Below are 26,128 nucleotides of genomic sequence, written 5' to 3' on the forward strand. Positions count from 1 at the left end.
CCCAGGCACACCAGGCTCTTCCGGTGCCTTGTACGTCCTGGACTCCCTTCCTGCCACAGGGCCTTGCTCTTGCGGTCTCACCGCCTGAACCGCCCTCATTGCTCCCGCCCATGCTCCCACCAACTCCCATTCATCCCGCAGATTCCAGCTCAGACATCATCTCCTCAGGGAAGCCCTTCTCTGGCCGCTAGCCTGGGAGCAGGCTCTCTGCCATTCACTCACTGGGCCCGGCTTCTTTCTGCAAAGCACACCTATAACAATCTACTTCATTCTCTCTCTCCTCCTAGACCTTAGGGTCCATAAGAGAACAGAGACAACATCCGTTTGTGCTCACCCTGGACCCGCAGCCTCTAATCCAGAGCCTGACACGAATAGACCCTCAATAAACATTTAAGCAATGGGTAAATATACAACATGAATGAGCATGGCCAGTAGGTCAGAAACTCATTACTGGGATAAACTGTCCGTTCTCATTTATGTCAAACTCCCTCATCTTCCTCTGAGAATGATCCCCTTGTATATAACACCAAGAGCCAGCAGAGGGCAGAGCAGGAGGCAGCAGAGGCTACAGGGGGCAGGGCGGGCGGGGCTCCTGGAAACCGGAATCCCACGTCAGCCAGCTGGGTGAGGGGCCTCCTCAGAGCTGGGGAAGCCGGGGCCGTGGAGAAGACCCAGCCCGGTCTGGAGTGGCAGCGGGGGACAGCATTCAGCTGAGTGGCTCTTGGAACACACCACGGCTGCTTCAACTTTCAAAGCCCTGAGACAATTTTCCTCACTTTACAGGGCAGGAAACAGACCCAGAGAAGGTGACTCGCTCATGGGGACCAGCGAGCAGATGACAAGTGAGCAAGCTGTCTTCTGACTTGGGCCATTCGCTCTGTCTCAGAGGGGCTGCAGTCTTTCTGCGGGGCTGGCCCCACCCGGCACACAGTCGGTGCTCAAGAAACACCTGCCAAAGTGACTGCACAGCTGTGACCTGCCAGACTCTCTCAAAGCCTCTAGACGTTGGCCCTGGCGCCAACTGGCAGGGCCCGAGGTCCCAGGAGCAGGCTCCCCTCCCACGGGCAGCCTCGGATGGCCAGGTGCCAGGCTCCACTGGATGCAGAACGGCGGGGGCCTTCTCTGCAAGGCACTTCCGCCACCCTTGCGCCGGCACCCACAGACGAAGCACGCGGAGAAGGCTGCCAGGTTAGGGTGGGGCCGGAGGCCAGTTCCATGTGGAGCAGAGCTGCGACTGCCTCCCAGAGACTGACCCTCCCCTGAAGGGCCTCTCAGGTGGAGCACAGACACGCCAGCTGTGGCCCGAGCTGCTGAACTGAAGCACACAGGGGCGTTACTGTGAAGGGGCCCCGAGGCGAGGCAACGACCAGTAAACTGAAGAGGCTGGAGGCAGCACGCCCTGAGGAAGCCGCAGAAGGAGGGTAACACCGTGGCTTCCTCCAGCTGCAAAAGCCAGATGCCTGCAACCTTCTTAGAGTCACTGGCTGATGGAGAAGCCCCCGTGGTTGCCGGCACCAGCAGGGGGCAGCGGGGACTGAGTCTGAGTCCTCCTTTCAGGCTCAGAGAGACCAACCCTCCGCTCAGCGCAGGGTCCGGAGCAGGAAGGAGGGTGCCGAGCACTGGGATGCAGTGGAGCCACCCGGTCCCCAGGCCCAGGATGAGCTGCCGCGAGTCCCCTGGCGAGACCCAGAGTGTACAAACACAGATGGGGGCTGCAGGCTGCTGGCTAGCACGGCTCCGTGCCCGCACCCGCAGGCCAGAAGCCAGGACACTGAGGGTATGGGGAGGCCAGGGCAGGGAGGCCACAGGTGTCTGCCATAAGAGGCACTGGGCAGGCGGGAAGCTGAGATGGATTCCTCTCAGGAGGCAGCATGCTGGCGGGGAGCAGACTGTTCTGCTCCTGGGAGCTGCCTCCTGCTCTCAGGGAAATGTTTCAGATCAGAAGCCTGGACTTTTGAACTCCAGGGTCCATAAAGCTGGACCTTCTGGCCCCAGCACCGGACTCAGCAGCCCAAGGCTCCAGGTCCCAGCCTCCCTCCGCCTGCCCCACTCAGCTGCCCACCTGGGCCGGGAGTCATACTCGGCCTGGGCACCCCTGACAGGATGAGCCCCCCGCCTACTCAGGGCAGCAGGAAGTCCCAGACGGGCTCCCCAAAGCAGTGCTGGGGTCTAAAGCTGCAGCGCAGGGGCCTCCCCAGGCTGTCCCAAGGGCGGGGTTTACCTTGGTAGCTGGCACTGCCGCTGCTGCTGAGGTAGGACTCCACCAGGGGGGCCTGCTCCTCCGACTGCCGGGCCCGCCGGCTCCGGGGCCGCCCGTCGGCATTGGCCTGCACCATCAGGGGCTCCTGGCGCTTCTTCTTCTGCTTCTGCTCCAGCAGGGCCCGCTACAGAGGCAGCGGACAAGTACAGGGGTCGGCGGGCCCTGAGAGGGCAGACCGCCTCGCCCAAGGGAAGGTGCCCAGCCTGGGACCGGAGAGGACCTGCTCGCTCGGCTCGGTTCCAGAGGTCACAGTGCGGTCCACAGCCCACCCTGGCCTCATGTCCTTGGTGCCCCAAGACGTGGGGTCCAGCGGAAGCTGGCAAGTGTCAGCCCAGGCAGCTGCCCTGGCAGGATCACGACACAGACGTCCAACTGCGGTCACCCAAGCTGCCCGCCGGCAGAAGCCCCAGGTGCCGGGGCAGTGCTAATGCCGAGCTGGTAAAGGAGAGAGCTGGCCTCTCTTCTCCTGGGAGGGGCCCCTCTCCCCACCAGACAGGATCACCCCAGGAAGGAGGACAGCCCTCCCCCCGGCCCAGACTCTGGCCGGGATAGCCAGCGCTGACCACCCTTCCGCCCGGCTCCAGCCTCACTCACCTGCCGATCGAGCTTCTGCTGCCGCAGGTTGCTGCCCTCATCATCTAAGACACTGCGGACGGAGAGACGAGTATTCAGGGCCTGCCCACAAGGAGCCAGGACAGCCCAGAGGCCAGCCCCAGCCATGTCTGCTCTCTTTAAACCCCTCCCGTCATGGCTGCTGGGCATGGGAGGGGGAAGAAGGGTGAAGCTACTATCTGGGAACCAGCTTGAGACATGAAGCCATGAGCCATCTTTCTGCCACTTTGGGGACTTATCTCCTGCTGGGATGCCTGCTCCCCAAGGACTTCCCAGTCCGCCCTGCCCCAGTAAATACAGAGGAGACATTCCCCTTGGGTCCATGAGAAGGGCCAGGCCTGACTGAGATCCAGAGGCATCAGGCACAAGCCAGGCCCGAGGCTGGGCTTCAGACCCAAGGGCCTGTCCCTCCAGCTCCATCTTTCCGTCCTTTCTGGTGGAGGTTGGGTCTTCTGAAGCAGACTCTCTCCCCACCCGTTTAAGGCAAACTCCTGGCTCTCCAGGTGGTAAAGTGGAAATGCTGACACTGCCCACCCCCCCCACCCCTCCACTTAAAGAGGACTGAAGGTCCCCTCATTTGGGAGAGTGAAACTATGACACCAACCAGTCCCTCGGGAAATGGCTAGGGCTGGGTGCAGATGTGCGCAGGGCAGACACAGCACAACAACGCACAGCCCATCAACCGGCCACCAGGCCCTTTCCCTGGCCACAGACACAGCGTGGGCGGCTGCAGGGCATCAAATCCTTGAGTCCCTACCTACGGTGCTGGGACGGGCAGCATCATCTCACACAGACCAGCTCTGCTGCCAAGTGAGGCAGAGCACAAGTAGGGATCCCCAACCACTTAACTTTGTTTCTAGTCTAAGACGCATGCATGAGACCTAGGCCCAAACCTATAAAGCCAAGGTCAGGACAGCTGCGTGGGGTGGGGTTGGAGCCTGAGGATCTGAGCTCTGGGAACTCCAGGCTGCCCTGGCCCAGTTATTCCAGAGCCTGACCCTGAATCAGACCTTGTGTGGATGCCTGCACAGGTATGTCCAAGTGTGTTGGGTCTGTGTGTGAGGCTGCAGGAATATCTCATGCGTGTGCACTGGGAGATGTGTGAGGGCATCTACATGTGTAAGCACATACCTGAACATAAATGCATGCAGACACCCGTTTACGAGGTGGGTGTGCTTGTGTGTAGCTGAGTACAGTACACACGTAAGGGGGAAAGATGAGGTCACATCACCCTGAAGACAAGGTGAAGCATTTCCACCTACTTCTGACAGCAGTAGCCCTTTCCAACTGGAACAATCGACCTGAAACGTCGTCTCAGCTCAGGCAAACTACTTGTGCTGCGGAAGCCAGCCAAAGGGTGGCAGCAAGTCCATGGATTGCAGACAGCCCACCACCCACCTCTGGCTTCACCTCCCTGGCCACAACCTGTGAAGACTGCATATTTTGAACTAGCAGCTGTCCGACCTACTTGCCATCAGGGAAGGACTTTCCTGATGCCCATGGGCTGCTCTACACGCAAGAGGAGCCCCAGCTGTGATCTGGGGCCCTGCACAGAATCTCAGCCTCATTCACCAAACCCTCAGCTGCCAGAGCACAGGAGAACACACTACTCAACAGACACGCTTCTAGTCAAGGCCTCAGTCTACCTAAAGTAGCCCCCCTGCCTAAGAGCGCACAGCTGCACATGGCCTCCCTGAGGGCAATGCCAGGCCCAGAGGACAGGAATAGCTCTGAAAAACCCCAGCTGGCTGGGGTGGTGAGTATCCCATCACAGAAGGCCGCACCACAGGCTGGAGGGGGGCACCAGGGTGAGCAGGGTGCCTGGGAGCCCTGTCAGGTAGCCTCTGGGACCTGAGGCTGACTAGAGAACACAAGGGCGAAACGTCTTCAAAGGGTGAGTGTGCAACACCACTGTCCGCTGTGGTCTGTGGCTTCCAGGATATGGGTGACAACTACAGTCTGGCTCTGTGTGCCACCTGGCCGAGAGGAGCAACGGGGCCTGAAATCCAACTGCGCCCTCCTTGCCTAGCTCTGTGCCTGGCCCACACAGGGAGGCCCGCCAGCTCAGGCCTGTCCTGGTGGTTGGGCCACAGGAGGCCATGTCACCCCCCACAAGGCAGTGCTGGCTCCTCCCCTTCCTGCCAGCAGGAGAGGCCATTCCCTGGCTCACCGGGATGACGCGAGCCACTGCGCTCTCACAGGACAGGCCCGGGGGCAGTCCCCTGGGTCGTCCCCAGCCCTGGGCTTGGCTGAGCAGGACACAGACGATTATTCCCACGGTGCTGACACCATGAAAGGCGCTGACCCCTAACATGGAGGGGGCGACATCCCGCTGAGAGGTAAGCTCGCGTTAGCAATGCCACCTCCAAACTGCCGGTCACGGTGGCTGCTCGACTCAGCCATGAGGGGAGGACGTCTTCCTACCACAGGCCACTGTCCCACTCCCATGGAGTTTCCACGCAGTTCCACGAAAGCATCACTTCCTCTTCCTCTGTCCCCACCCCATTCCCTGACGGGGGAGAATGACAAAGAGCCTTAGGCTTTAGTAACACTGGTCAGCAGGTACGGTTATAGGTAGGATGGACTTAGTCACTGGCCTTCAAAGAAAGACGGATGAACACAAGGGTGAGGCTTCTGAAGAGATTCCAAAAACTCAAGACACCCCAGAAGCGCCTGGAGAGCCACCCACCTCCTCTTCCCTCACCACCAGGCGCGCTGCAGGAGTGGACGATGCAAGGCTGGGAGAAGCCACACGTGCTCGGTGAATAAGGACACGCCTGGCTGAGCAAGACCCATCCAGGAGGGCCGGCGATCCAGCCGAATGAGGAGGCTCCGAGAGCGGGCAGCTCCACGCGCAGGACAGCAGGCTCCTGGTACGGCAAGGCGTTTCCAGGAGAGCCGCAGAGGCACCAGGTGGACCACATCACCCAGCAGGGGCAAGCCTGTACCGGGTGGTGTTTCTGCCTGACAACAACGTATCCGGAGCACACTACATCTGTCCCTGGTGAAGGACAAAGACTCCCCTGCACACAGCTGAACAATGACAATAATGACGGCGTCTCCAGGGACAGCAGAACGGAAGCTCCTCTCTCCTCCGCAGCAGGCCCAGGCCCCCTCCCCTCCCCGTCCACCAGATGTCCCTGCCTTCCCATCTCCTGTGACGGAATCTCTCCTAGGCATCTTCCTTCCTCAGGACACACCCAGGCCTGCCTCTTTCTGACGGCACTGTTCTAGACAGCACTAAACGATAACCCTGAGAGCAGACGGTAATGGCTTTTTAATGACTCAGGCTCCTATAATGGAACCACTGCCCAGCCCAGGCTGCCAGCTGCAGCCCCGCCAGGAGACTCAGACAGGAGACAGGGCACTGACGGATGGGTCTTCCAGCTGACCCTGGCGGCTCCTTCACGACGGTCACCTCTTGCTGAGGGGCGGACCAGGGAGGCCCAGGGAAACACCGGTCACTGGCTCATGAAGGCCAGAGAAACCTGGTCTGCTGTGTCCACCCGTCCATTTGCTCTGCCCAAGGCCAACCAAGTGGCCCCCTCACCTCCCAGGAGACAGCCCCTCCACATCCCCTTGCTTCTTCTGAGGCGCCAGACAGGTATCCGAATAGTGAACCGTGTGTGACAACAGAAGAGTCAGGGACATTTCCCCCACGGCTGGAACAGCCACACTTGGCCAACACAGTTAGGAAGCGGGTGCCCCCTCTCTTAGACCCCACCTCCATGCTGCAGCTCATCCACCAGAGCTGACCAGAGGCCTGGCGGCCAGGCCAACCTCAGGCCAGGCCAACTCTCCACGCCCATTCCCCGCCCTCTGCCCTCCTTCCTTCCCCTCAGTCACAGTGGAACCTGCCCCTGCTGGATTCAGGCAATCAGGGAAGTGGGCTGTCAGGGGAGGAAAGACCACCCAATGTGCCTGGCTGCAAACTCTGTGGTGCATGCCAGACCCCACCCGCCCACCCAGCATGTCTAGATCTGTGGCTTCTGCTGCCGAGTGGCTAACTGGAACATTGCGGGAAAGACACACGGTGGGGCAGCTCCAGAAGGGAGAGGACCACGCTGCTCGCAAGAGTTCCAGCCTCACAAGATGAGGCGTCTCCATTCCAGCCACTGGCTCCCAAACTCACCAGGTGAATCCAAACTGCTGGGGGCACTCAGCCTCACCTGATAATTCAGACCTGCTGGGGAAGATGCCCCACAATGAATCCTCCACCTTACACTTCCTTTTTTAAAGCAAGTGACTCAGGTGATTCTTCTGCTCAGCCATGCAAACAGAGACCAGGAGCCAGAGCTGGGGATCTCTAAAGAACAAAAAAGAAACTGAGGAGCTGCCCTAAGGCTGGAAGCATGCAAACACAGCCTTCTGTTCAGATGGGGGAAGAAATTACAGTGTGCAGATCAGTGTGGCCCCAGGTAAGACCGTGTGGAAGGGGTCGACTGAACAGCTAGAAGGGACGTGACCGTTAGGGTCAGGCCAAGTGTGCAAGTCAGGGCACACGTCCACGGACCTATCAGAAAAGACAGGAGGACAGTACAGCCAGGCTTCCGCGTGGAGCTGGAGGGACCGGCAGCGATACCATGCGGGGGAGACAAAGCCACGTAAGCGGTGTGCCAGGCCAGTCAGACGGACAAAGGTTCTGGCAACAGTGCGTCATGCCATCATCAAAGGAGGTTTCTAGCATCATGCTTCTCTTGGTTAACGAGTTTATCGATGACCTGACACAAGGCAGCCCTCTCAGCAGACTTACAGGTGACACAAAGTAGAAGAGATACTAACTGTTCACTAAGAGAGTAGGAACTCAGAAGACCCTGGAAACCTAACAGGAAGTGGCCAAGCCTTACAGGTGGGCCCCCAAACCCAGGTCTTCCCACGCAGGCACAATGGAGGAGACAGGGCTTGACAAGCAGCCCGATGAAAGACTTTGCGGTTTTGTTTACAGAGGCCTTGAGGTGACTGATCAGTATCAAAGCCATCCCACGGGGGTACCAAGGCCTGGAGGACAGCGACAGGAGCAGGGGTCCAGAGAGAGGGAGTAAAAGCCTCACTCTGCTCGGTGCTGGACAGCTGGACAGGCCACACCCAGGCCCCCGCCGGCGGCTCCAGGATCCGCGCTGGAGGAGGGCAGAGACCAATCTGAGGGCATCACAGGATCCCTGCTCCCTGAATCATCTGCCAACCTTGTGCGTCCTCCTTCCACCCCAGGCAGCAGCAGGAAGACTTCCCAAAGACGCTCAGGGTGGGAGAGGAGACAGACTCCCTGCGGAACTGGGAGCGGAGATTCTGCTCTTCCTTCCCGTTGCCAGAAGTGAAGCAGTGGGCCAGAGTCTGGGCACCTCTGAGGCTCCGCCCAGAGGGAGAACTGAGAGTCAGAGTCTTGTTTAATAAGTAGTCATTCCATTCCCCGGTAAGCAGAGTGAGAGGAGGGGGATCCAGGAGGATCTTAACGAGGACCAAGAGGAGGGGAAACCCAGAGACGGGCTTAGGCTCACCACCGCAAGGGAGGATTTTCTAACGTTCTCGTCCACCTGAATGGAGGTTGTTCGCACGGATGCTACACAGGGAGCATTCACACAGAGGACGGAACAGCCTGTGAGGGCCACTCCTGCCTGAGGTTCTCATTCTCTGACCTAGAGCTGTGCTTTTCCAGCAGCACTCAGAAAGCCCCATTGTGAGGGGAGAGTACTGCAGCCCTTAGGTGTGCTGAGAACACAGGTGTGGCACCAGGAAAGCCAGGAAGTCCTAAAATCCACCTGGGGATGCCACTTTGATTCAAAGTAGTGGGCATCACATCCATGCTGGGTCATGCCAGGCAAACAGGCTGCTCTCCAGATGCAGTTCCTGGTCTCCAGTTCACGGCCCAGTGAGGGAGAGAGCGGGCAACGGCCGCAGGACTGTGCAGACAGAGCACTGAGGACAGGGCTGGCCATCACTCCCACGCTCCAATACACCTGTGGGCAGCAGGCTTTCCTGACTCTCAGCGCTCCACCTACAACCCATAAAAAGTTGTAAAATCATGAAGCAGGGACAGTTAATGCTCCTCAAGAACACAGGTGAAGACAGAATGGCAGAAATAGAAATCAGCAGTAGTAACAATAGAAAAAAAGGCAAAAAGCTATTCCAACTGCTACACTTTATCAACTAAATGGCTCGCTTCTAAGTCAGAATGTGAGATTAATCTGTGATCATAAACTGAGTCACAATTACCCTTAAGATGATTATCACCAGCTGTCACTGCTTCAAAGAAAAGGAGCTGGGCCCAGGGGACGCAGGTGCAACCACCACAGAGAGAACAGAGCCCTCACCAGGAGAGCTAACGAGATATCGACCGACCTGTGGTCCCCAAGCCAAATGACACATTCCGGTCTGACATGAGGGAAACCCCACACGAAAACACGTGCACACGTACCCATCCCCCTCATCTGCAAGTGCACTGCCTTGCCGCCTTCCGTCCCACTTTTCTCTGTAATCAGGCAGGCATGTGGCTTTGACTGCAATCAGCAGCCCTGCTAGTGCAAAAGGCCATTTGCATCTCCTCTCAGCCGGATCTCCCCATTCTGGAAGTCTACACCCAAGTCCAGCGCTTTCCCAGGCACAGTACAGGCTCAGAAAGGCCCCAGCAAGGCAGGAGAGAGTCTGGCAACTTCTGACTACAGCCCGTCCCCAGCTAGACACCCACCCTCCCTGCCACAGAGCAAGAAGGCAGGGTGGCAGAGCACTGGGACAGTGCCCAGGGCAGGGCCACAAGGGTGCCAAGCTGCTCCCTGGGGCTGGGCTTCGGGGCGGCAGGATTCTGTGCTCCAGATGGAGTGTGTGGGCTCAAGAAAGGAATGAGGGGATGGCATTGCTGGGCCTAGGCTGGGGCAAGTGCCAATTCACTCTCTGCAGGATGCCAGTGCCTGGGCACTCGCCGCCGGAGGACAGAGCCCTTTTCCAGAGGCGACCCGACCTCCCTAGGGCCCTCTTTCCCAGAGGCAGGCTTACGCCTCCCCAGTTTGAGGCAGACTTTCTCTAAGACCTGTGTACTCACTCTACAAGTTGCTTTGGTCCTTGGCTCCTGGGAGAGGCTTCCTTGAACCACGACCTGGCCTGGCCCCCAGCTTGCCATGATCTAAACACGCCGTCATATCCCAGCCCCATGTGCTGCCCCTGTCCTCCCTGCCTCCTGAGTTAGTCTGTGGCCACCACCCTGCCATCAGCACCCCCGTTCAGGTACTTCCCCAGCACTAGAGGCCTCTGAGCCCACAGGCACTGTCCAGGCACCTCTGCTGGGTGATTAGAAAAGGTTAATGATACTCTTTGTGGCGGCACTGTCTTCTGGAAGGGCCTTAGCCCACATGTTGTCAAGAAGGCCAGGATGCTCCGGAAACGACTTGTGCCCCCAGCCGGGATGCCCTGTGCAGGGTGACAGCCCTCCTAAGTCAGCACAGCCCCGGTCCCCTGATGGGAGAATCTCCTGGTCTATGCGAGACTCTGAGGTGTGACTGTATACGTCTACCGGAAACCCTGGGTTGACCCGTGTGTGTGCACACATGTGTGTGTGTTGGTAGGAGGGGCACCCACAAATTCTAACTTGGGAAGCCCTGAAGCCCCCAAAGGTGCTGAGATTAGAGACAACAACAATTCTCAAGAGAAACTCTGAATCCCCAGGCCAGTGACAGGCGCTTCTTTGTAGAAGGATCTGCTCTTAACAAGCCTCAGGCAGTTTCAGCTGGTTTCCATTTTGGATGCTGTCTGGACAGACTCATAGAAGAGCTCTGTCAGAATTACTTTCTATCAGTGACTGGAATCAGTTCACTTTGAGGGTAGGCTGTGATACAAGGCAGGTCTGGAGAGTCTGTGACTACCAGCCACAAGCATGTGCACCTGGGCCAGCAAGAACATAGTGGACCTTAGCAGTGGGCACCCCTTTTACACACATGCCTCTCAGGGGAGGCCTGGAGATAGCCCCGTAGCCCATGGCAACCAAGGAGCCAATGGGTGGCCAAGGATCTGGTGCTGCCATGGCAATGAGCTCTTTTCCAGTGGTAATGAAGAGAATGGAGTAGAGTGGATGTAGAAAGGCCTGCACCTGTGCAAGCCCCAGGGACCCCTCCCCCACCCCGACCTCCACACAGGCAGGAAAGCCCAGCTGTCCTTGGGGCAGACCACAGCATCAGGGAACACAGGGTGGCCATGCTTCCCTGAGTGTGCCTGGGTTCCTAGGTGCTCTTGTGCACGTGAAGGCAGTTCTCACATATTGTGAGTTGGTGTGTGTCCAGGTGTAAACCAGTTAGCAAGTGGATTTCTGACTCTCTGAAAGATATGAGTAGTCTTGTGTGTGGGTAGTGGGAGGCAGGTATTCCCAATATAGGATGTGTATGTGCACGGATAGGCAGGAGTACACCTGTGTGAGCCCGAGAATCTGTGTGTGTGTGTGTTTGTGTAGCAATACATGGTGCTTGTATATAAAAGCAGTCTGTGCTTTAGGTTCGGAATGACTGTCTCCAGGAATTCATGCCCTGAGTGTGTGAACTGACCAGCAGGAGAGTTTTGGTCCTGTAGATGCATGCCTGCAGATGTATGGGTGTGTGTACGCCGCTATACTGGCGTAAGACCGGTGTGCTAGGCCTAGGAGGGGGCTCAGCACCGTTCACTCCCTCCCCAGGCGGCCACATGGCACTGACTGCCCCAAGGCCCACACAGGCCCAGAGCACTGGCCTCTTCCAGCAACCCCGGCGGATAAGTGGGGGAGCGGAGCACGCTAGTTCAGTCCACTGGGGCCCCCAAAGTTGGGACAGGAAGGCCCAGAGCCTCCAACCCGCGCCCCCGGGGCTGGGCCAGATGAAGAGGGTACAGCTGCCCTGCGCCCCAGTCCAGTGTCCCCAGCCAGCCCTGCGCTCCGAGTTCGGGGTGGTGGGCACCTTGGCCCGGCACCCCCGACCCTGCCCCAAGCCCTCAGCGTTGGAGGGTGGTGGGCCAGGCCCGAGCCCCCGAGTCGAAGAGAAGGTGGGGGCCGGCGCCCGCGTACCTGTAGGGAATCCAGTCGGAATGCGGCTTGGAAGTCATGTCTCTCGGGCGCGGGGTGGCAGCTGCGGCTCCGGAGGCCGGGGCCAGCGGGGGCCGGCGCGGGGGCCCTGCTCAGCTCCCGGGCCGCCCAGGGCCGCATCCTCCCGGGCCGGAGCGCTGGGCCCCGCCGAGGCCCGCGCTGCACGCCAGGGCCCCGGCCGCGGGCTCGGCGAGCGACTGCCTGCGCGGCGCGATGGGCGAAGCGGCGGAGTGCGCGGGGCCGCCGCCGCCGCCGCCGCCGCCGCGGGCGGGCGGGCGGGCGGGCGGGCGGGCGGGCGTGCGCGCGCGTGGAGGCGGGAGAGGCCGTCCGCACAGCCCGGCGCCGCCAGAGGGGCTGGGTTCCGCGCCCAGCGCCCGAGCTCTGCTTGGTAGCAGCGGCGGCCCGCCCCCTCCTCCCTCGCCCCGCCCCCGGCGGAGACCCCACCCCCAGACCGGCTTCGGCGTCCCAAACGCCCCCATCCCCCTCACCGAAAGCCCGGGTCCCCAGGCTCCGCACACGTGACGGCGCCTGAGCCCACTTTGGGTGAACAGGTGCTGTCACTGGGCGGGTCTCCGACCTCAAGCCTCACTTTCTCCTTCTGTGGAACGGGGATAATTCTAACACCTGCCTACCTGGCCTACCTATCTCCACTAAGGGATGGTAAACCTATGCTCAAATGGAGGGGGAGGGGAGAAGTAGGGGGTGGGATCCAGTTGTATAGGAAGGGAATGATGCCAAAAAGGACCGAAAGAGGTCCTGGGGAACGTTCAGGTCCGAAGCCTGGAGGCTGAGCTTCCCCCCTCCATGCCGCCTCGAGTTCTCACATGCCGCCCGGGGGACCTTCTTTCTTTGGTTTTAGTAAAGGAGTTGTTTCCTCATTGCGGAGGAGTGCTTCCCCTCGAAGCAGTCAAGGCAAGGATACATGTACCGTCTATTGCATCCCCAGCCGTTGTAGATTTATATTACTTAATCTCCACAGGAGCCTTGAGAGGCAAGTAGTTGTTCCTGTTTCCCAGAGAATAAAGCCTCAGGAAGGCCAAGATGCCCAAGGACATAAAGCTTGGCCGCCATGGAGCTGAAAAGGAACCAGGGTCTCTGTCCTCCAAAGCCCTTTCTAAGGGCCACACTTAAACGGAGGCAAAAACCTCTCAACAAAGATAATCTTAAAGTCTCTGAGCACTGAGGAGGTCCTGGCTGTGACGAGCACCAACTTTAAAGCAAACTGTGGAAATGTTGAGGTGAAGGATAGCAAGTCCACAGCAGGGCTGGCAGAAGCAGGGAGAAGAGACCAGGTGATCTTGGAGGGGTCTGCTGAGGGGCACCGTCTCCACACTGCAGGTGGGTGTCCTCCTGTGTACCCTGGATTCAGCAGTGCCATCCCCCAACCATGGCAGAAGAGTGTCCATGTGGGATCCTTTGACTGCCTGACTGGTGGGGAGAGAGTGTAAGGACAGCCAAATGGGCTGAGGGAGGGCCCCATCCTACTGCCCTGGGTCCACAGCCGGGACTCCCCACCCCAGGACTTTGCCAGCCTTGCAGCCTGACACATTTGCTATAAAAACAATAACCAGGACATTTGGAGCATTTGCTGAGCATCAGGTGCTAGCTATATACTGTAACTCGTAATCCTCAGAACCACCCTAGGAGGTAGGTGCTATTATCATACCCATTTTATAGCAGAAGAAACTAAGGCACAGAGAAGGCAAAGATCTTGCCCAAAGTCACACAGCTGGTCAATGGTGAAGCCAGGATTCACACACAGCCCTTGTCCTTAGCTTCCTCCTGCCTATCACAGTTCTTGCAGTGCACATGCATGCACGCACCCACACCCAGCCTCCCTCTTCAGGCTTCTGGAGTAGACAGGTCATATCCATCTCCAACTGGCACAGCATTGACGCTTGCCAAAGGCTGTGACCTCTGATTATTTATCAATCTCCAAGAGCTATCACTGTCAATGGGGACAGAGTGCAGACAAAAAAATTCACCCCAGAGCAGGGTGCAGGGGGCAAAAAGTAGGGCTGTTTCCTTGCCTGCTGGGATACTTGGCCTGGGCCTCCGTTTTCACCCCTGTCGGGCTCCCAGGAAGGGCAGCAGAAAGGGACTGGTCCCTGCCTTGGAGACCAAGGTAGCATAGCAAATCACTACCTGAGGGCCTCTGTCTGTCAGGACCTATGGACAGAACCCTGCATGGAAGCAAGAGGTCAGCCCCACCCTCCAGACCATCAGCAGCTACCACTTCAGAGATGAACTTAGACGACTTCCTCTTCAAGAACCTAAGGCTGCTTCTCCCCTTTATTCCCAAATTATCTGACACCTTAAAGCAATCAGAATCAAGTTGGAAGGTCTCGGGAGCCTGGAGTAATTGAATCTATTAAATAGACACTTTAAGTTCTGTCCTAAGGGAGCAAAATCTGGAGTCAGAGTGAGGTGCAGAAATAAGACGGCTCTCCATGTCTCTTCCTGCCAAGGCTGTGTGTGCACGTGGGATATGGGGGAGCCAGTGGGGCTGTGTGCCATGTATGTGTGTGTGTGTGTGTGTGTGTGTGTGTGTGTGTGTGTGTGTGTGTGTGTAAGGTGTCCCTGCAGTCAGAATGGGTCTGCACAAGAACATTTGTTAGTTGGTATGTTGATGTATGTGCATGGGAGAATCTAAGCATATGCTTCTGTGAGTTCTACAGGGATGTGTGAGTGTTCACACTCAACTCAGAACTGGTGGTGGGTTTTGCTGCTTAGATGACTTCCCTGGTTGACATCTTAAGCCTAGGCCCTTGGCTTCTACCAAAAAGCCACTCCAGAAAGCAATGTGAAGAATATTGTACTAAGCTGTGGTTCAAATACAGCTCTGCTGTACACTGACCCTTGAAGAAGTACCTAAGCTTTCTAAATTTAGCCCAGGAACAAGGTTACCTCTACTGAAACATAGCAAACCCACACGGCCTCCTCACCACCTGTCCAATTCCTCAAGGATGAGGTATTTGCTGTGAATTTAAATTCTCCTCGTTGCATCTTAGGCATTTTCAAACATAGTCATGGTTTGTGAGTGGAGTGAAAGAATGCATGGGAACAGAAACAACCCGAAGGAGACCCTCACATCTGCCATCCCAGCTGGAGAGGACCCCAGTGCAAGCTCCCCTCAGCAAGGCTAGTTCATCCAAGGAAGAAGGTTAGCATTTTGGCACCGTGCTACTTCCATGTGGAGTCTTAAATGTTCTATTTCTAATTTAACTGTTTTATTGAGTGTGGGCCACCTCTCATCAATTTTGGAAGCAAAAGGATATAAATAATAAAAGAATATCTATTCTGATTGGGTACCAAGTCCCAAGGTGTCCTGCCTCCTAGCTTGGCATCGTACCCTTGCATTCTGAGGAAAGCAATGTAATCAACCAAACGGCAGCTCAACCCGACTGGGCTCAAGGGTCCATGCAGCACTTTGGCAGGCATCAGGCTCAACCCTGCTCTCAGGGAGCTTTCAGTTTGGCAGGAGAGACAGAAAGCACCAAGGTTCTGGAGTCACAATCTAGGTGTACAAAGTGTTGGGAGCAGCCAATTGTACTGAAGGAAGGGGAGTCAGGTTAGGACAAGCGTTTCCTGAGAATAAGAAAGGATGACAGTTGAATTGGACCTTGAAGGATGAGGAGGGTTTGTTTGTTTTTTTTTTTTTGGCCTCACTGCAAGGCATGCGGGATCTTAGTTCCCTGACCAGGGATCGAACCCACACGCCCCCTGCAGTGGAAGCGCAGAGTCTTAACCACTGGACCGCCAGGGAAGTCCCGAGGAGAGTTTTGATAGACAGATGAGAAAGGAAGTCGGGGGGGAAGTTTAACAGTTCCTGAGATTCTACGGCTGGCCAGGCGTGGTCCTGGGCTCTTTTACCAAAGGGCATTCTGGACAAAGAGGATGACATGAACAAAGGCAGGGGATGTGAGAGTCTGTGACCAATGCACTTGAAAACCTAGTACAAATCACCTAATGTGGTGGCATGTAGGTGAGTGGTTCAGTATGGCACAAGGGTCAGGTCACATGGTCCCCTGAGCACCCAGCTGGGGGGCTTGGATTTTATCCTGCAGCCAGTGGGGAACCACTAAAGGGTTTTAAGCCAAGGGTAACCTGTCCAGATGTACCTTTTAGAAAGAGAGAATTGGGAGCAAAATGGAGGATAAAGGGAGACAAGACCAGAGGTACTGAAAACTGTTAGATGGTGAATGGGAAAGTCCAGGGCAGAGATGAAACTCCCTACACCAGAGCCCAGTGCCTTGCAAAGCTGTTGGGCAGATGTCATGGCAAGATGGTGGCTCATACGTGCACAGCCAGAGAGTGCCCTCTGAAATTCCCCTTCAAACTGCAGAATATACAAAGACCACTGCCCCATCACACATGATTAAAGTGAGATAAATAGGGGCTTCCCTGGTGGCACAGTGGTTGAGAGTCCGCCTGCCAATGCAGGGGACACAGGTTCATGCCCCGGTCCGGGAAGATCCCACGTGCCGCGGAGCGGCTGGGCCCGTGAGCCACAGCCCCTGAGCCTGCGCGTCCGGAGCCTGTGCTCCACAACGAGAGAGGCCACAACAGTGAGAGGCCCGCGTACCGAAAAAAAAAAAAAAAAGTGAGATAAATAGGCTTACTGATGTCTGTGGAAAAATGTAGAGTAACCACTAGCAGAATTAAAAACAATATGTCTATTTTGTCTCACTGCCTAAGAGAATAGCAAATAAAAATCTCCACAACAACAACAAAAGTGACCCTAGTCTAGGGACTTCCCTGGCAGTCCAGCGGTTGAGACTCCGTGCTGCCAATGCAGGGGATGCAGGTTCGATCCCCGGTTGGGGAACTAGGATCTCACACGCCACAGCACGCAGCCAGATTTTAAAAAAAGAAAGGAAAAAAGAAAAAAAATGATCATAGTCTAAAGGAAACATAAGACTCAGAGAGCATAAAACAAAGTAATAGGAAGGAAACCAAATATAATGGTGATGAAGTCGATGTAAACGGAGAGCCTATGAGATTGAATCAGACGTGACCATCATCTGCGGAGCACATACTCTATGCTGGGCACCCTCTACATGTTTCATAAAAGCAATATGGGCAATAGGGGGATGAGATGGAACTCTTCAGTGAGGCTCCGAGGCAATAGGTATCACATTCGAGAGTGAGGTGGGATAGCACCAAATGTGACATGGAGAAGAGGCTGTACCATTAGCTGGCACATTTCTGGTACGTACAAAATATAGGAGGCTGAGAAAAGGGTTGTTGGAGGTTGAAAAGGAGTTTTAGAGAAAGCCCCCAGGGTCCAGTGAGCCCTGAGTGGGAGGGGGGGAGGGGTTATGGCTTTCACCTCCAATCCGGAGAGAGGGCTTGAGGAGAGCTCAGTATGTGGCCACAGTAGTCTTGGGACCACAGTGCTGGGGCATCTGAGTCACGCCTGTCCTGATGGCTGAGAAGGTGCTGCTGCTTCAGGGTCAGCCTGTGCTCTCAGGTTTGTGGGGTGATGGATACAGGAGTATTTTCTGTGGACCAGTGTGGGCCCCAGCATGAACAACAGGTGTGACTGTCTTAGACCCCAGCCCAGAGGGCCCCCTTGTCGGGAGGAGGTCACAGTGCGGGAGGGCATGAGTTCAGCTTTCCCAGGGCCTGAGAATGGGTCCATAGGATGAGCCATGGTGAGAAGCATCACCCGCATCAAGGGAGCTTCACCTGGGGAGACATCCCAGTGATGGAATGGTCCCTAAGAACCCACAAAACACCCCAGCGATAGAGACGGCCCAGAGAGTGTGACGCCAGCTCATCAGAATATCAGTCAGGGGGGACTTCCCTGGTGGCGCAGTGGTTGGGAATCCGCCTGCCAATGCAGGGGACACGGGTTCAATCCCTGGTCCGGGAGGATCCCACATGCCGCGGAGCAACTGAGCCCATGTGCCACAACTGCTGAGCCTGCGCTCTGGAGCCCACGAGCCACAACTACTGAGCCACAACTAGAGAAGCCCGCACACCGCAACGAAGAGTAGTTCCTGATCGCTGCAACTAGAGAAAGCCCACGTGCAGCAACAAAGACCCAACACAGCCAAATAAATAAATTAATTAAAAAAAAAAAAAGAATATTAGTCAGAGAAGAACTTTCCTGCCCTTCTCTCCTCTCCTCTCCTGCTTTGTGCCTTCACCTTGGACCCTGGAGAGGGTCAGAATTGCAGGATGGACCCTCTCCCACAAGCAGCTGGTCTGCAGTAGACTGGGATGGGCAAGAGAAGCTGGTGTAACTCTGAAGTTTAAAGTTTGTTTGTTTTTTTTAACACAATAGATAGGACATATTAATTACTGACAGGACCACCTTTGGTTACTTGGAAACAGCCAGAAAAGTCATGGGACTTACCCTCACTTTCATCTAGGTTTAGGGGGAAAAAACAACCTCTAAGAATAAAATTAAAGAGACCACAGGACACAAAAATAAGGTTGACTTTATGATTCCATCTCAGGAGTCAACCCAACAGCTACACATGGCTTCTCTCATCTAATCCTCACAACAACACTATGAGGTAGGTACTGTTACTATCCCCATTTTGCAGATGAAGAAACAGGAGGTTACATAACCTGCTCAAAGTCCCACAGAAAATAAGTGAAAGAGTTCAAATCAAACTCAGGCAGCCGAGGGTTCTCGAGCCTACAGTGTAACGGCTATCCTCTAGAGAAAACCCAACGATGATGGCCTTAGACCTTCGACTCATTAATTCCTGTCCTAGAAATCTAGCCAAGGGAAACATGCACTGGAGTCAAAAGTTTATGTACAGAGATAGTCATCCCAGCTTTATTTCTAATGGGGGAGATTGGCAGGAGCTGGGGTTTACAAAACGGCTATCAGTTGGGACTTGGTTAAGTAAATAATTCTACGTTCACAGGATGGACCACTGAGCATCCTTTACGAGGAATTTAATGACAGACGAACAGGTTTATGAGATACAAGACTGTAGGAAAGTCTAATGTCCTATAAAGAAGGTCCATACGCTGGCACATGCACCAATGGTCGCAGGAAAAGTTGCCCAGGGTGAGAAAGACGCAGTCTAGTCCATCAGTGAGGCCACCTTAGGACCACATCCTCCTTTTCAGGTGGTCCCTCCTTCCAGGTGCTGGCTTCCTCTTAACTCCAGGTTTCGGCTCCTTAGACCTCCTGGGGACCCCTCCACAGCACAGACAACGCCCCACCACCGTGGCCGTGGGGAGACAGACAGTAGATAAACACTCAGTGCACAAGGGGTTTGGTAAATAAATAAATACTATTTTAAAAGCTGTGCAATTGAAATATCCTTAGTCACCTCACGTAGTATGATATATTACCGAGGTGGCACCCAGGTGGCCACACTCCAATGCACGGAGGCATTAAAAACGTCGGCAATTTTGAGCCGGGAAATTTATCAATATCTTGGAGGGGGGTTGGGAAGTGCGAGAAGTCTACTTAATAAACTGGGCTCTTTGCCCAGTTTACCAGCTCCACTTTGAGGATCTGCTGAGCTTCCTCTGCTCAGAGGACCCAGACTGGGGTGGGGTTGTGGCTGGGAGACCCCGAGCTGAAGCACAGCATCCCTGCCTGCTTCCCCACAGGGCATCTAAGCCCAGCCTTCCAAGGAGCAGGCGCTGAGGTTATAAATGGGAAAAGGTTTCTGAGGAGAAGTGCCCAGGCCCCTGTCCTCAGCCTGCAGGAGGGGTTTGTTTTACCAGCGTTATTGGATTTGCAGATAAGCAACAATGAATTAAGCTGATCAGGAAGGGAGGAAGGGAGTTCTCCTTTGTTCATAATGCAAGATTTATCTAGCAGAGCCCTCTCCTTTGTCAAACAGAGAGCCACTGCCTTTATATCCTCCAGCAAAGAACATTTTATTTTGTAACCTTTCAGAAAAGCCTATGAGTTTGCGGTTTTGACCAGTTTTTTTCCCCTCATCTAAGAAAACCACGGTTATTTAAAATGTGAAATACATTTTAAACAACCCTACTCTGAATTCACAAATGCATCTCTCTAGCAAGAGGAATAAGACCCTGAAATGCAATTTAAACTATCTGCAGAGTTTATTACCCCTAACAGATCATCTTTTCTTCGCTCCACGGTCCTTCCCTTTTGCTGATAATGGTTCATAAATATAAGATTCTAATCAGATTCTAAAGCCATCAGCCATTCTAAGGTCACTGAAGAAGCGATGTCCTCTAAGGCAGAGCTAGGGAATTAGATTGGATTTTCTCATCTCTGAAATGGGGAGAAAAGTCGCTAAGACCTACAGAGGCAGCAGGTATAGATGAAAGAACACCAGACCCAGATTCCGGTCCTGGCTTTGTTGCTGATACGCTATATGACCTTGAGTGAGTATGTGGCCTCTCTATGCCTCATGAAATTCAGGGGGTGGGATGTTCTCGAAGCCTACCTTCCAGCACTACATTTCTCTGATATTTTAACTCTTTACAGCAGGGCTGTTAGGAGACAAAGGAAGGTGATTCGAGTCTGCTCAACTCTGAAATAAGGATGAAAGTCTTGCATTTTATAGAAGAAACACACAGCAGTGAAAACACACTAGACTTAGAACTGAATTCTTGTCCTCTCTGTGCTGCTAACTCATTGGGCGGCCAGGGAACCACTTGCCTGGGCTCGTCTCAGTTTCCTCATCTATTAAGTGGGGACAATGCACATCTTGCCTACTGCATAGGGTGTGTGAAGCTGAACGCAGAGAAGGAATGCGAACCTGTGATCGCTGTGTCGAAAGTCCAAATCACCACGGAGATGTGACAACATGTAGTAATTAGAGCTTCCACTTATTGAGCCCTGGTGTGGAGCCAGCACTGTGCTGAGTGTTGCCTGTATTATCTCACTGATTGCTCACAGCAGCCCTGAGGAGCTATTATACGAAAGGAAGCATAAGCGCTGTGGGTGGTCACAACAGCAAGGGTTTACTCGCCTTGGCCAAAGCCTGTGCTTCAGGGCCTGGGCCCATCTCAGGCAGTGAGAGAGAACAGGCAGTGCCGGCGGCTGCTGCCCTACCTGGGCTCTGGGGGCGAGGGGAGGGCCCTCCGCCTCAGCGTCTCTGAGCTCCGGGCAGCCCCTTCTAGACATCCTCGGGTGAGACAGTGCCCAGGGCTGGTGGGGATGGGAGGGGAGGTACCCACCTCTGCCTTTCTCCAACTCCAGGCTGCTTCGGACCTCTTTCTGCATCTCTCTCCCTGATCCCTGGCCCTCATCACAGCCCACCCTCTCTCACGTTTCCTCTGCAGGTACCACCCTCCCTGCTGCCGCAGACCCTGCCCCTTCCTGACCCCACCACCCTGAGGCTGACATGGGGCAGGTGGCAGGAGTGAAGGGCTCTGCTCAGTGGGATGAGGCCCTGGAGTTTGGCTGGATCCTCTTAGGCCATTTGGCCCCGTCCAGGCCCTCACACTCGTCGAGACTTCTGCGGTCTCCCTGGAGGTGGGCAGGCTGGGCTGGCCCTCAGAAGGGACTTCAAAGGTCTCCCCTCCCCATCAGCCGGGGCCCTGGGAGGTGCTGTGTGTCCCTCTAGCTCAAGCCACCCTCCACTCTGCCCCAGCCTCCTAGACATCCGCTCCAAAATTGCCCACGTCCCTCTGCTAGGTCCCAGCTCCCCTACTCACACTTCAGCCCATCTGGCTTTCCTGAGTGATTAGAACCCATTTCTCTGGCTCAACCCAACCTATTTTCTACTTTGCCCCATCCCACCTATTGGCTCTGATACACTGTCGCTGGACCCCGACCAGGGCAGGTGACCAGACACTTGCTAATACTGTTGGCCAATGTCCTCACTTGATCCAAAGATGCCTTTAGTGTCTTGGATGTTGGGAGACCTAAATTCCAGGTTTGACTAAGTCCCTGGCCTCCTACATGACCATCGACAAATCTCTTCCCAGTTCTCTTGGCCTTGGTGTACCCATCTATAAGATGATGCGGTTGGATTAGATAGTGTCTAAGGCCTCCAATATCACTAGAGTTCTAGTATCCAGGGCCCCATCTGACAATTTACATTAAAAAGACGCACATTTCCCACCTCCCCCTCCAGAGGCCCTGGGAGAGCTGAGTAGGGAACACTCAGACCAGGCTCACCTTGCTCTCATACCCCCCTAAGCAAGAGTATGGTGAGCAGAGAGCATCCCTCACCCAGCCATACACCCAGAAGACACATGGGAGATGCAGAATGCACCCTGGCAATGGGTCTGAACTCTTTCCTCCCCCAGGAAAGAGGAGAGGTGACAAGCGCACGTGAACAACCCAATGGAGAAGTAAATAGACAAGTCCTAGAAAAACTCCAAATGGCCACAAATATGTGGGAAAACTGGTACCTTGGTATTTCCTCCCCCACCACCCCACATCCAATCCATCACCAGGTCCTGCTTATATTAAACCCGAAGTATCTCTTCAGTTGGTCCCCTTCTTCAATCTTCTCACCATTTCCAATGCCACCATCCTCGTCCATACTACTTCATCTGTGGGATCACCTGTGTGCTTCAGGTGTCCACTCTGGAGCCATACCTGCTGGCTTCAAGTAAGCTCTGCCACAAACTCCCTGTGCACCTGGAGACTTAAGAGTTAATATACAGAAACCACTTCAAACAGCGCCTGACACATCGTAAGGAGATGTATGAACTGCTGTTACATAATGAGCTGCACCCGCTTTCCCTCCGGCTCCCCTGCAGTCTATTCTCACATGGCAGTGAGAGTGATCTTTTCATAATGCAAATCTACCATTGCATCTGCTGCTTTAAATCCTTCACTGACTTCCCTTGCTCACAGACCCAAAAAAATTTTAAATATCCACGAAACCGATCAAGTTTCCATTCTCCAGCCATACTGGTCTGCTTTCAGACAAGTCAGGCTCATGTTCTCCCAACCTCAGCAGAGGCTGTCTCCTTGGTCTGGAATTTACCTCCCACCCTCACCGCTTCCAGTCCCAGGCCTCACTGCTGAGCCCCAGGGTGGTGGTTCAGTGGGGATGAAGCCAAACAAACTACCCCAATTTTTTAAAAGTTCCTGAGGGTGACATTGATGCACACTCATTAGTCTACTGTATTAGGAAGCGGAGTCATAATTTATATTACTGCAAAAGGCACACTGTACTGGGATCCTGAGAAAACTTACGTGGATCAATGAGAAAACCTCTAGAATCAGAAAGCTCAATAAAGTCACCAGATAAAAAGAGAAAAAGAAAATAGTCAATAACACTTCTATTACTATTATAAAATAATCGTTTACAGATCGAAAAAAAAGATCTCATTTACAGTGGCAAGATCATGTGTGAAATGTTTTAAAATAATATTAGTGAAACTTATTTGTGATCCACATGAAGAAAATTATAAAATATCATTGAGATTTATAAAAAGAACTTGAATGGAGATTCCTAATATATTCCTACATGATAAGAAGACTATTTTAAAGGTAGTAATTTTTCCTAAATTGGACTTCACTTAGTTCAAAGAAAAATTTGAAGGGGATTCTGAAACTTGATACTGTACAGGGATTTCTTAAGGATCCCTTAGGTGATGACCTGAGGACAGGAGGGCACAGGCCAAGATGGTTTGTGGACCCGGGTTCTATGACAAGAAAGGCAAAGGGTTCGCTTTGCCTTGCTGACTAGTGTCAATCAGCAGTGTTCCTAAAAATAGATAATCAACAAGGACCTATGGTACAGCACAGGGAACTCTACTCAATACTCTGTAATAAGCTATATGGGAAGAGAATCTGAAAAAGAATAGATATATGTATATGTATAACTGAATCACTTTGCTGTACATCTGAAATTAACACAACATTGTAAATCAACTATACTCCAACATAAAAAAAAAAAGTGTTCCTAAATTCTGTCTCACAAAGCAGTTGGGTTACTGATATAATTAGGTGCCCATTCTGTACCTCAGGTGAGTGTTTTTAGGGGTAAATGGGCTAATAAGAGGTGAGGTGTTGTTTTTGAGGTAACAACTTTGGGAGAGTGGGCAGTGAGAGGCAAACTCTTGCACCAAAGCAAAGAGACCTAAGGGTGGAGACAGACTCTGCGGGAGGCCTGCGCCCTTGCCAGGGAGGCGGGAAGGCTGCAGGGCTGGTGGTGCACGTCAGAGGATGCGTGGGCCAGGCCTGCTCCCCAGGCTCCCCACCCCACATAGGCAGCTGTCGAGAGGCTCCCAGTTTCAGGCAAACTCACAGTCATTGAGTGATCACCAGCACCAACTACATCCATCCCGAGGCAGCACGCCTACCACTGTGCAGGCATCCTGTCCTGCCTCCCAGGACGGCAGGTTAGAGGGCAGTGGCAAGGGAGGGCGTGGTCAGGGAGTTGGGGCCACCACTTCCTTTTCCTGTTTCACCCAATCAATGGGCCTCTTTTCCATTTTCAGAACCACGAGTTAAGAGTACCCAATTCAATTGACCCGTATCGATGCCCAAGATTAGGGCAGCCTGGGATAAACTATTTCCCTGCCCTTGATTCCTCTAGATAACCCAGGTAAAAATTATCTGGAGGAAAAGAAAACTAAGAAAAGCAAAGAAAATTCTGATAATGATGGCTAATGACAGGAGGACTGGCCCCACTAGATATTAAAATATAAAGCGGCAACAACTAAAACGGTGTGTTGATGGATACGAATCTCACATGAAGCTTCAATGGACAAAAATAAGCAACCCAGAAATATACCCCATTCTCTATAAGAACTTAATTTAAGGATTACAGAAAAGTACTAAATAAGAAAATGGGAATGCAAAGTTGTGATGACAACAGTGTAAAATGAGGCGAGCATGTGGTTATCTGGAAGGGGAGGGGGGAACGTTCCAGAGCCTTGAGATGTGGGCTGATTTTCAGTGGAAGTATTGGGATTACTATAGTAGGCATATAGTTTATGTACAGAAAGAGCAAAGAAAAGATTGAACAGTTCAGCAAAGCAGAAAGTATGCTGGCGTCTGAATTCTAGTCACAACTTCTCCCTGCTGAGTGACCTTGGACTAGGTCTTCCCCTTTCAGGCCTCAGTCCAACAATTCAAAGATAAAGGATTAAGACAGATGACCTCTACTGGCCTATCCAGCTCAGCCATCCTTCTGGGATTTGACAATCGGGAAATCATCCCCCATTTCTGGTTTCTACAGCAGGACTTGATGGGAAAACAGAAAGACACTTGGACCTTTCCTGCCCTGAATCACCGAGTGACAGTGAAAGCCAGCTCTGTTCATCTCAGTGTTGAGGTTTCCTCTGCACCTGGCCCTGTGAGTCCCTGAGACCCAGAGATCGCAGGGCAGTGGAGGACACAGGTGGACACAACGGCAAACAATAGTCCCAAGCAGAATGAAGTCAGCCAGCGATGGTCTGGACCAGTGGGGCCCAGTGCTGTGAGGGCACAGAGGAGAGCAGTGGAGTCTGGCGGAGGGTCAGGCAGGGCTTTGCAGTAGACGCACCACCCGGGGCTGGATGAAGATTTAATGAAGAGGGAGTGACGGAGACACGGGAGATGGGAGAGCGCTGGGGTGGGTGGCGTGGGATACGGAATCAATGGGGAGGTTATTCGGGGCCGGGCTCCGAATGGTGTGCTGTTTGGTCTTGAATCTCTTAGCAACAACAGGAAATGAACGGTCCCGCCTTGGGAGGGAGAAGATCACAGGCAGCCCTTGGAACAGGGCCTGGGGTGAAGCGAGAGGGAAGCAGAGATACAGATGAGTGGGCTCTTCAACAGCCCAGACCAGAGGGGCTTGGCCTGTGGGCGAGAAGGGGACCCGGGTGAGTGGCACAGCTGAGGTGAGGCCACGGGCCCGGGGCAGGGTGCACAGCCTTAGGGAAAGCACAGCCTTTGCAGACAGCTTCTGAGGCCAGGCTACCTTGAGATTTTATGTTTTAGGTTTTTTTTTTTTTGCTAATAATCCTGGCTCTGCCATTTATGAGTCGTGGGACCTTGGTCTCTTCATTTAACCACTCTGGCCTCAGTCTTCTCATCTACAAACAATCAGAACTATTTCTTAGGGATTTCAAGAGATTAAATGATTTAATAAATAAAAGCCTTTGGAATAGGGCCCGACATAGGAAGTGCTCCATAAGGGGTGATGATGAAGATGCAGATGGTGATGACAGAGGAAAAGCTAGAGGTGGGACAGGGATCCCCGCTCAGGAAACACAGTGGGAGAAGAGGTTTGAGAGGGGGGTTGGATGTGTGGGTTCCAGTTTGGATGTGCTAGGTTTGCGTGTCTAGAGGACACATTCCAGGTAAGTGAGGAGAA

General features: G+C 54.1%; 1 protein-coding gene across 5 annotated transcripts in view; it reads right to left on the reverse strand.

Moving 5' to 3' along the window:
• Positions 1-26,128, reverse strand: part of TUB (TUB bipartite transcription factor) — a 90,185-nt gene that overhangs the window by 12,559 nt on the left and 51,498 nt on the right. For 3 of the 5 annotated variants that reach the window (XM_067750036.1, XM_067750032.1, XM_067750035.1), the window contains exons 2-3: positions 2,855-2,906; positions 2,222-2,384 (exon numbers count right to left, since the gene is read on the reverse strand). In XM_067750036.1, the coding sequence (XP_067606137.1) occupies positions 2,222-2,384; positions 2,855-2,906 (215 nt within the window). Of the gene's footprint in view, positions 1-2,221; positions 2,385-2,854; positions 2,907-11,885; positions 12,099-26,128 lie in introns of those variants that run through there. The other 2 variants (XM_067750034.1, XM_067750033.1) reach the window with 2 other exon arrangements.

This window comes from Pseudorca crassidens, chromosome 9 (genome assembly GCF_039906515.1).
Source record: "Pseudorca crassidens isolate mPseCra1 chromosome 9, mPseCra1.hap1, whole genome shotgun sequence".
Lineage (NCBI taxonomy): Eukaryota > Metazoa > Chordata > Mammalia > Artiodactyla > Delphinidae > Pseudorca > Pseudorca crassidens.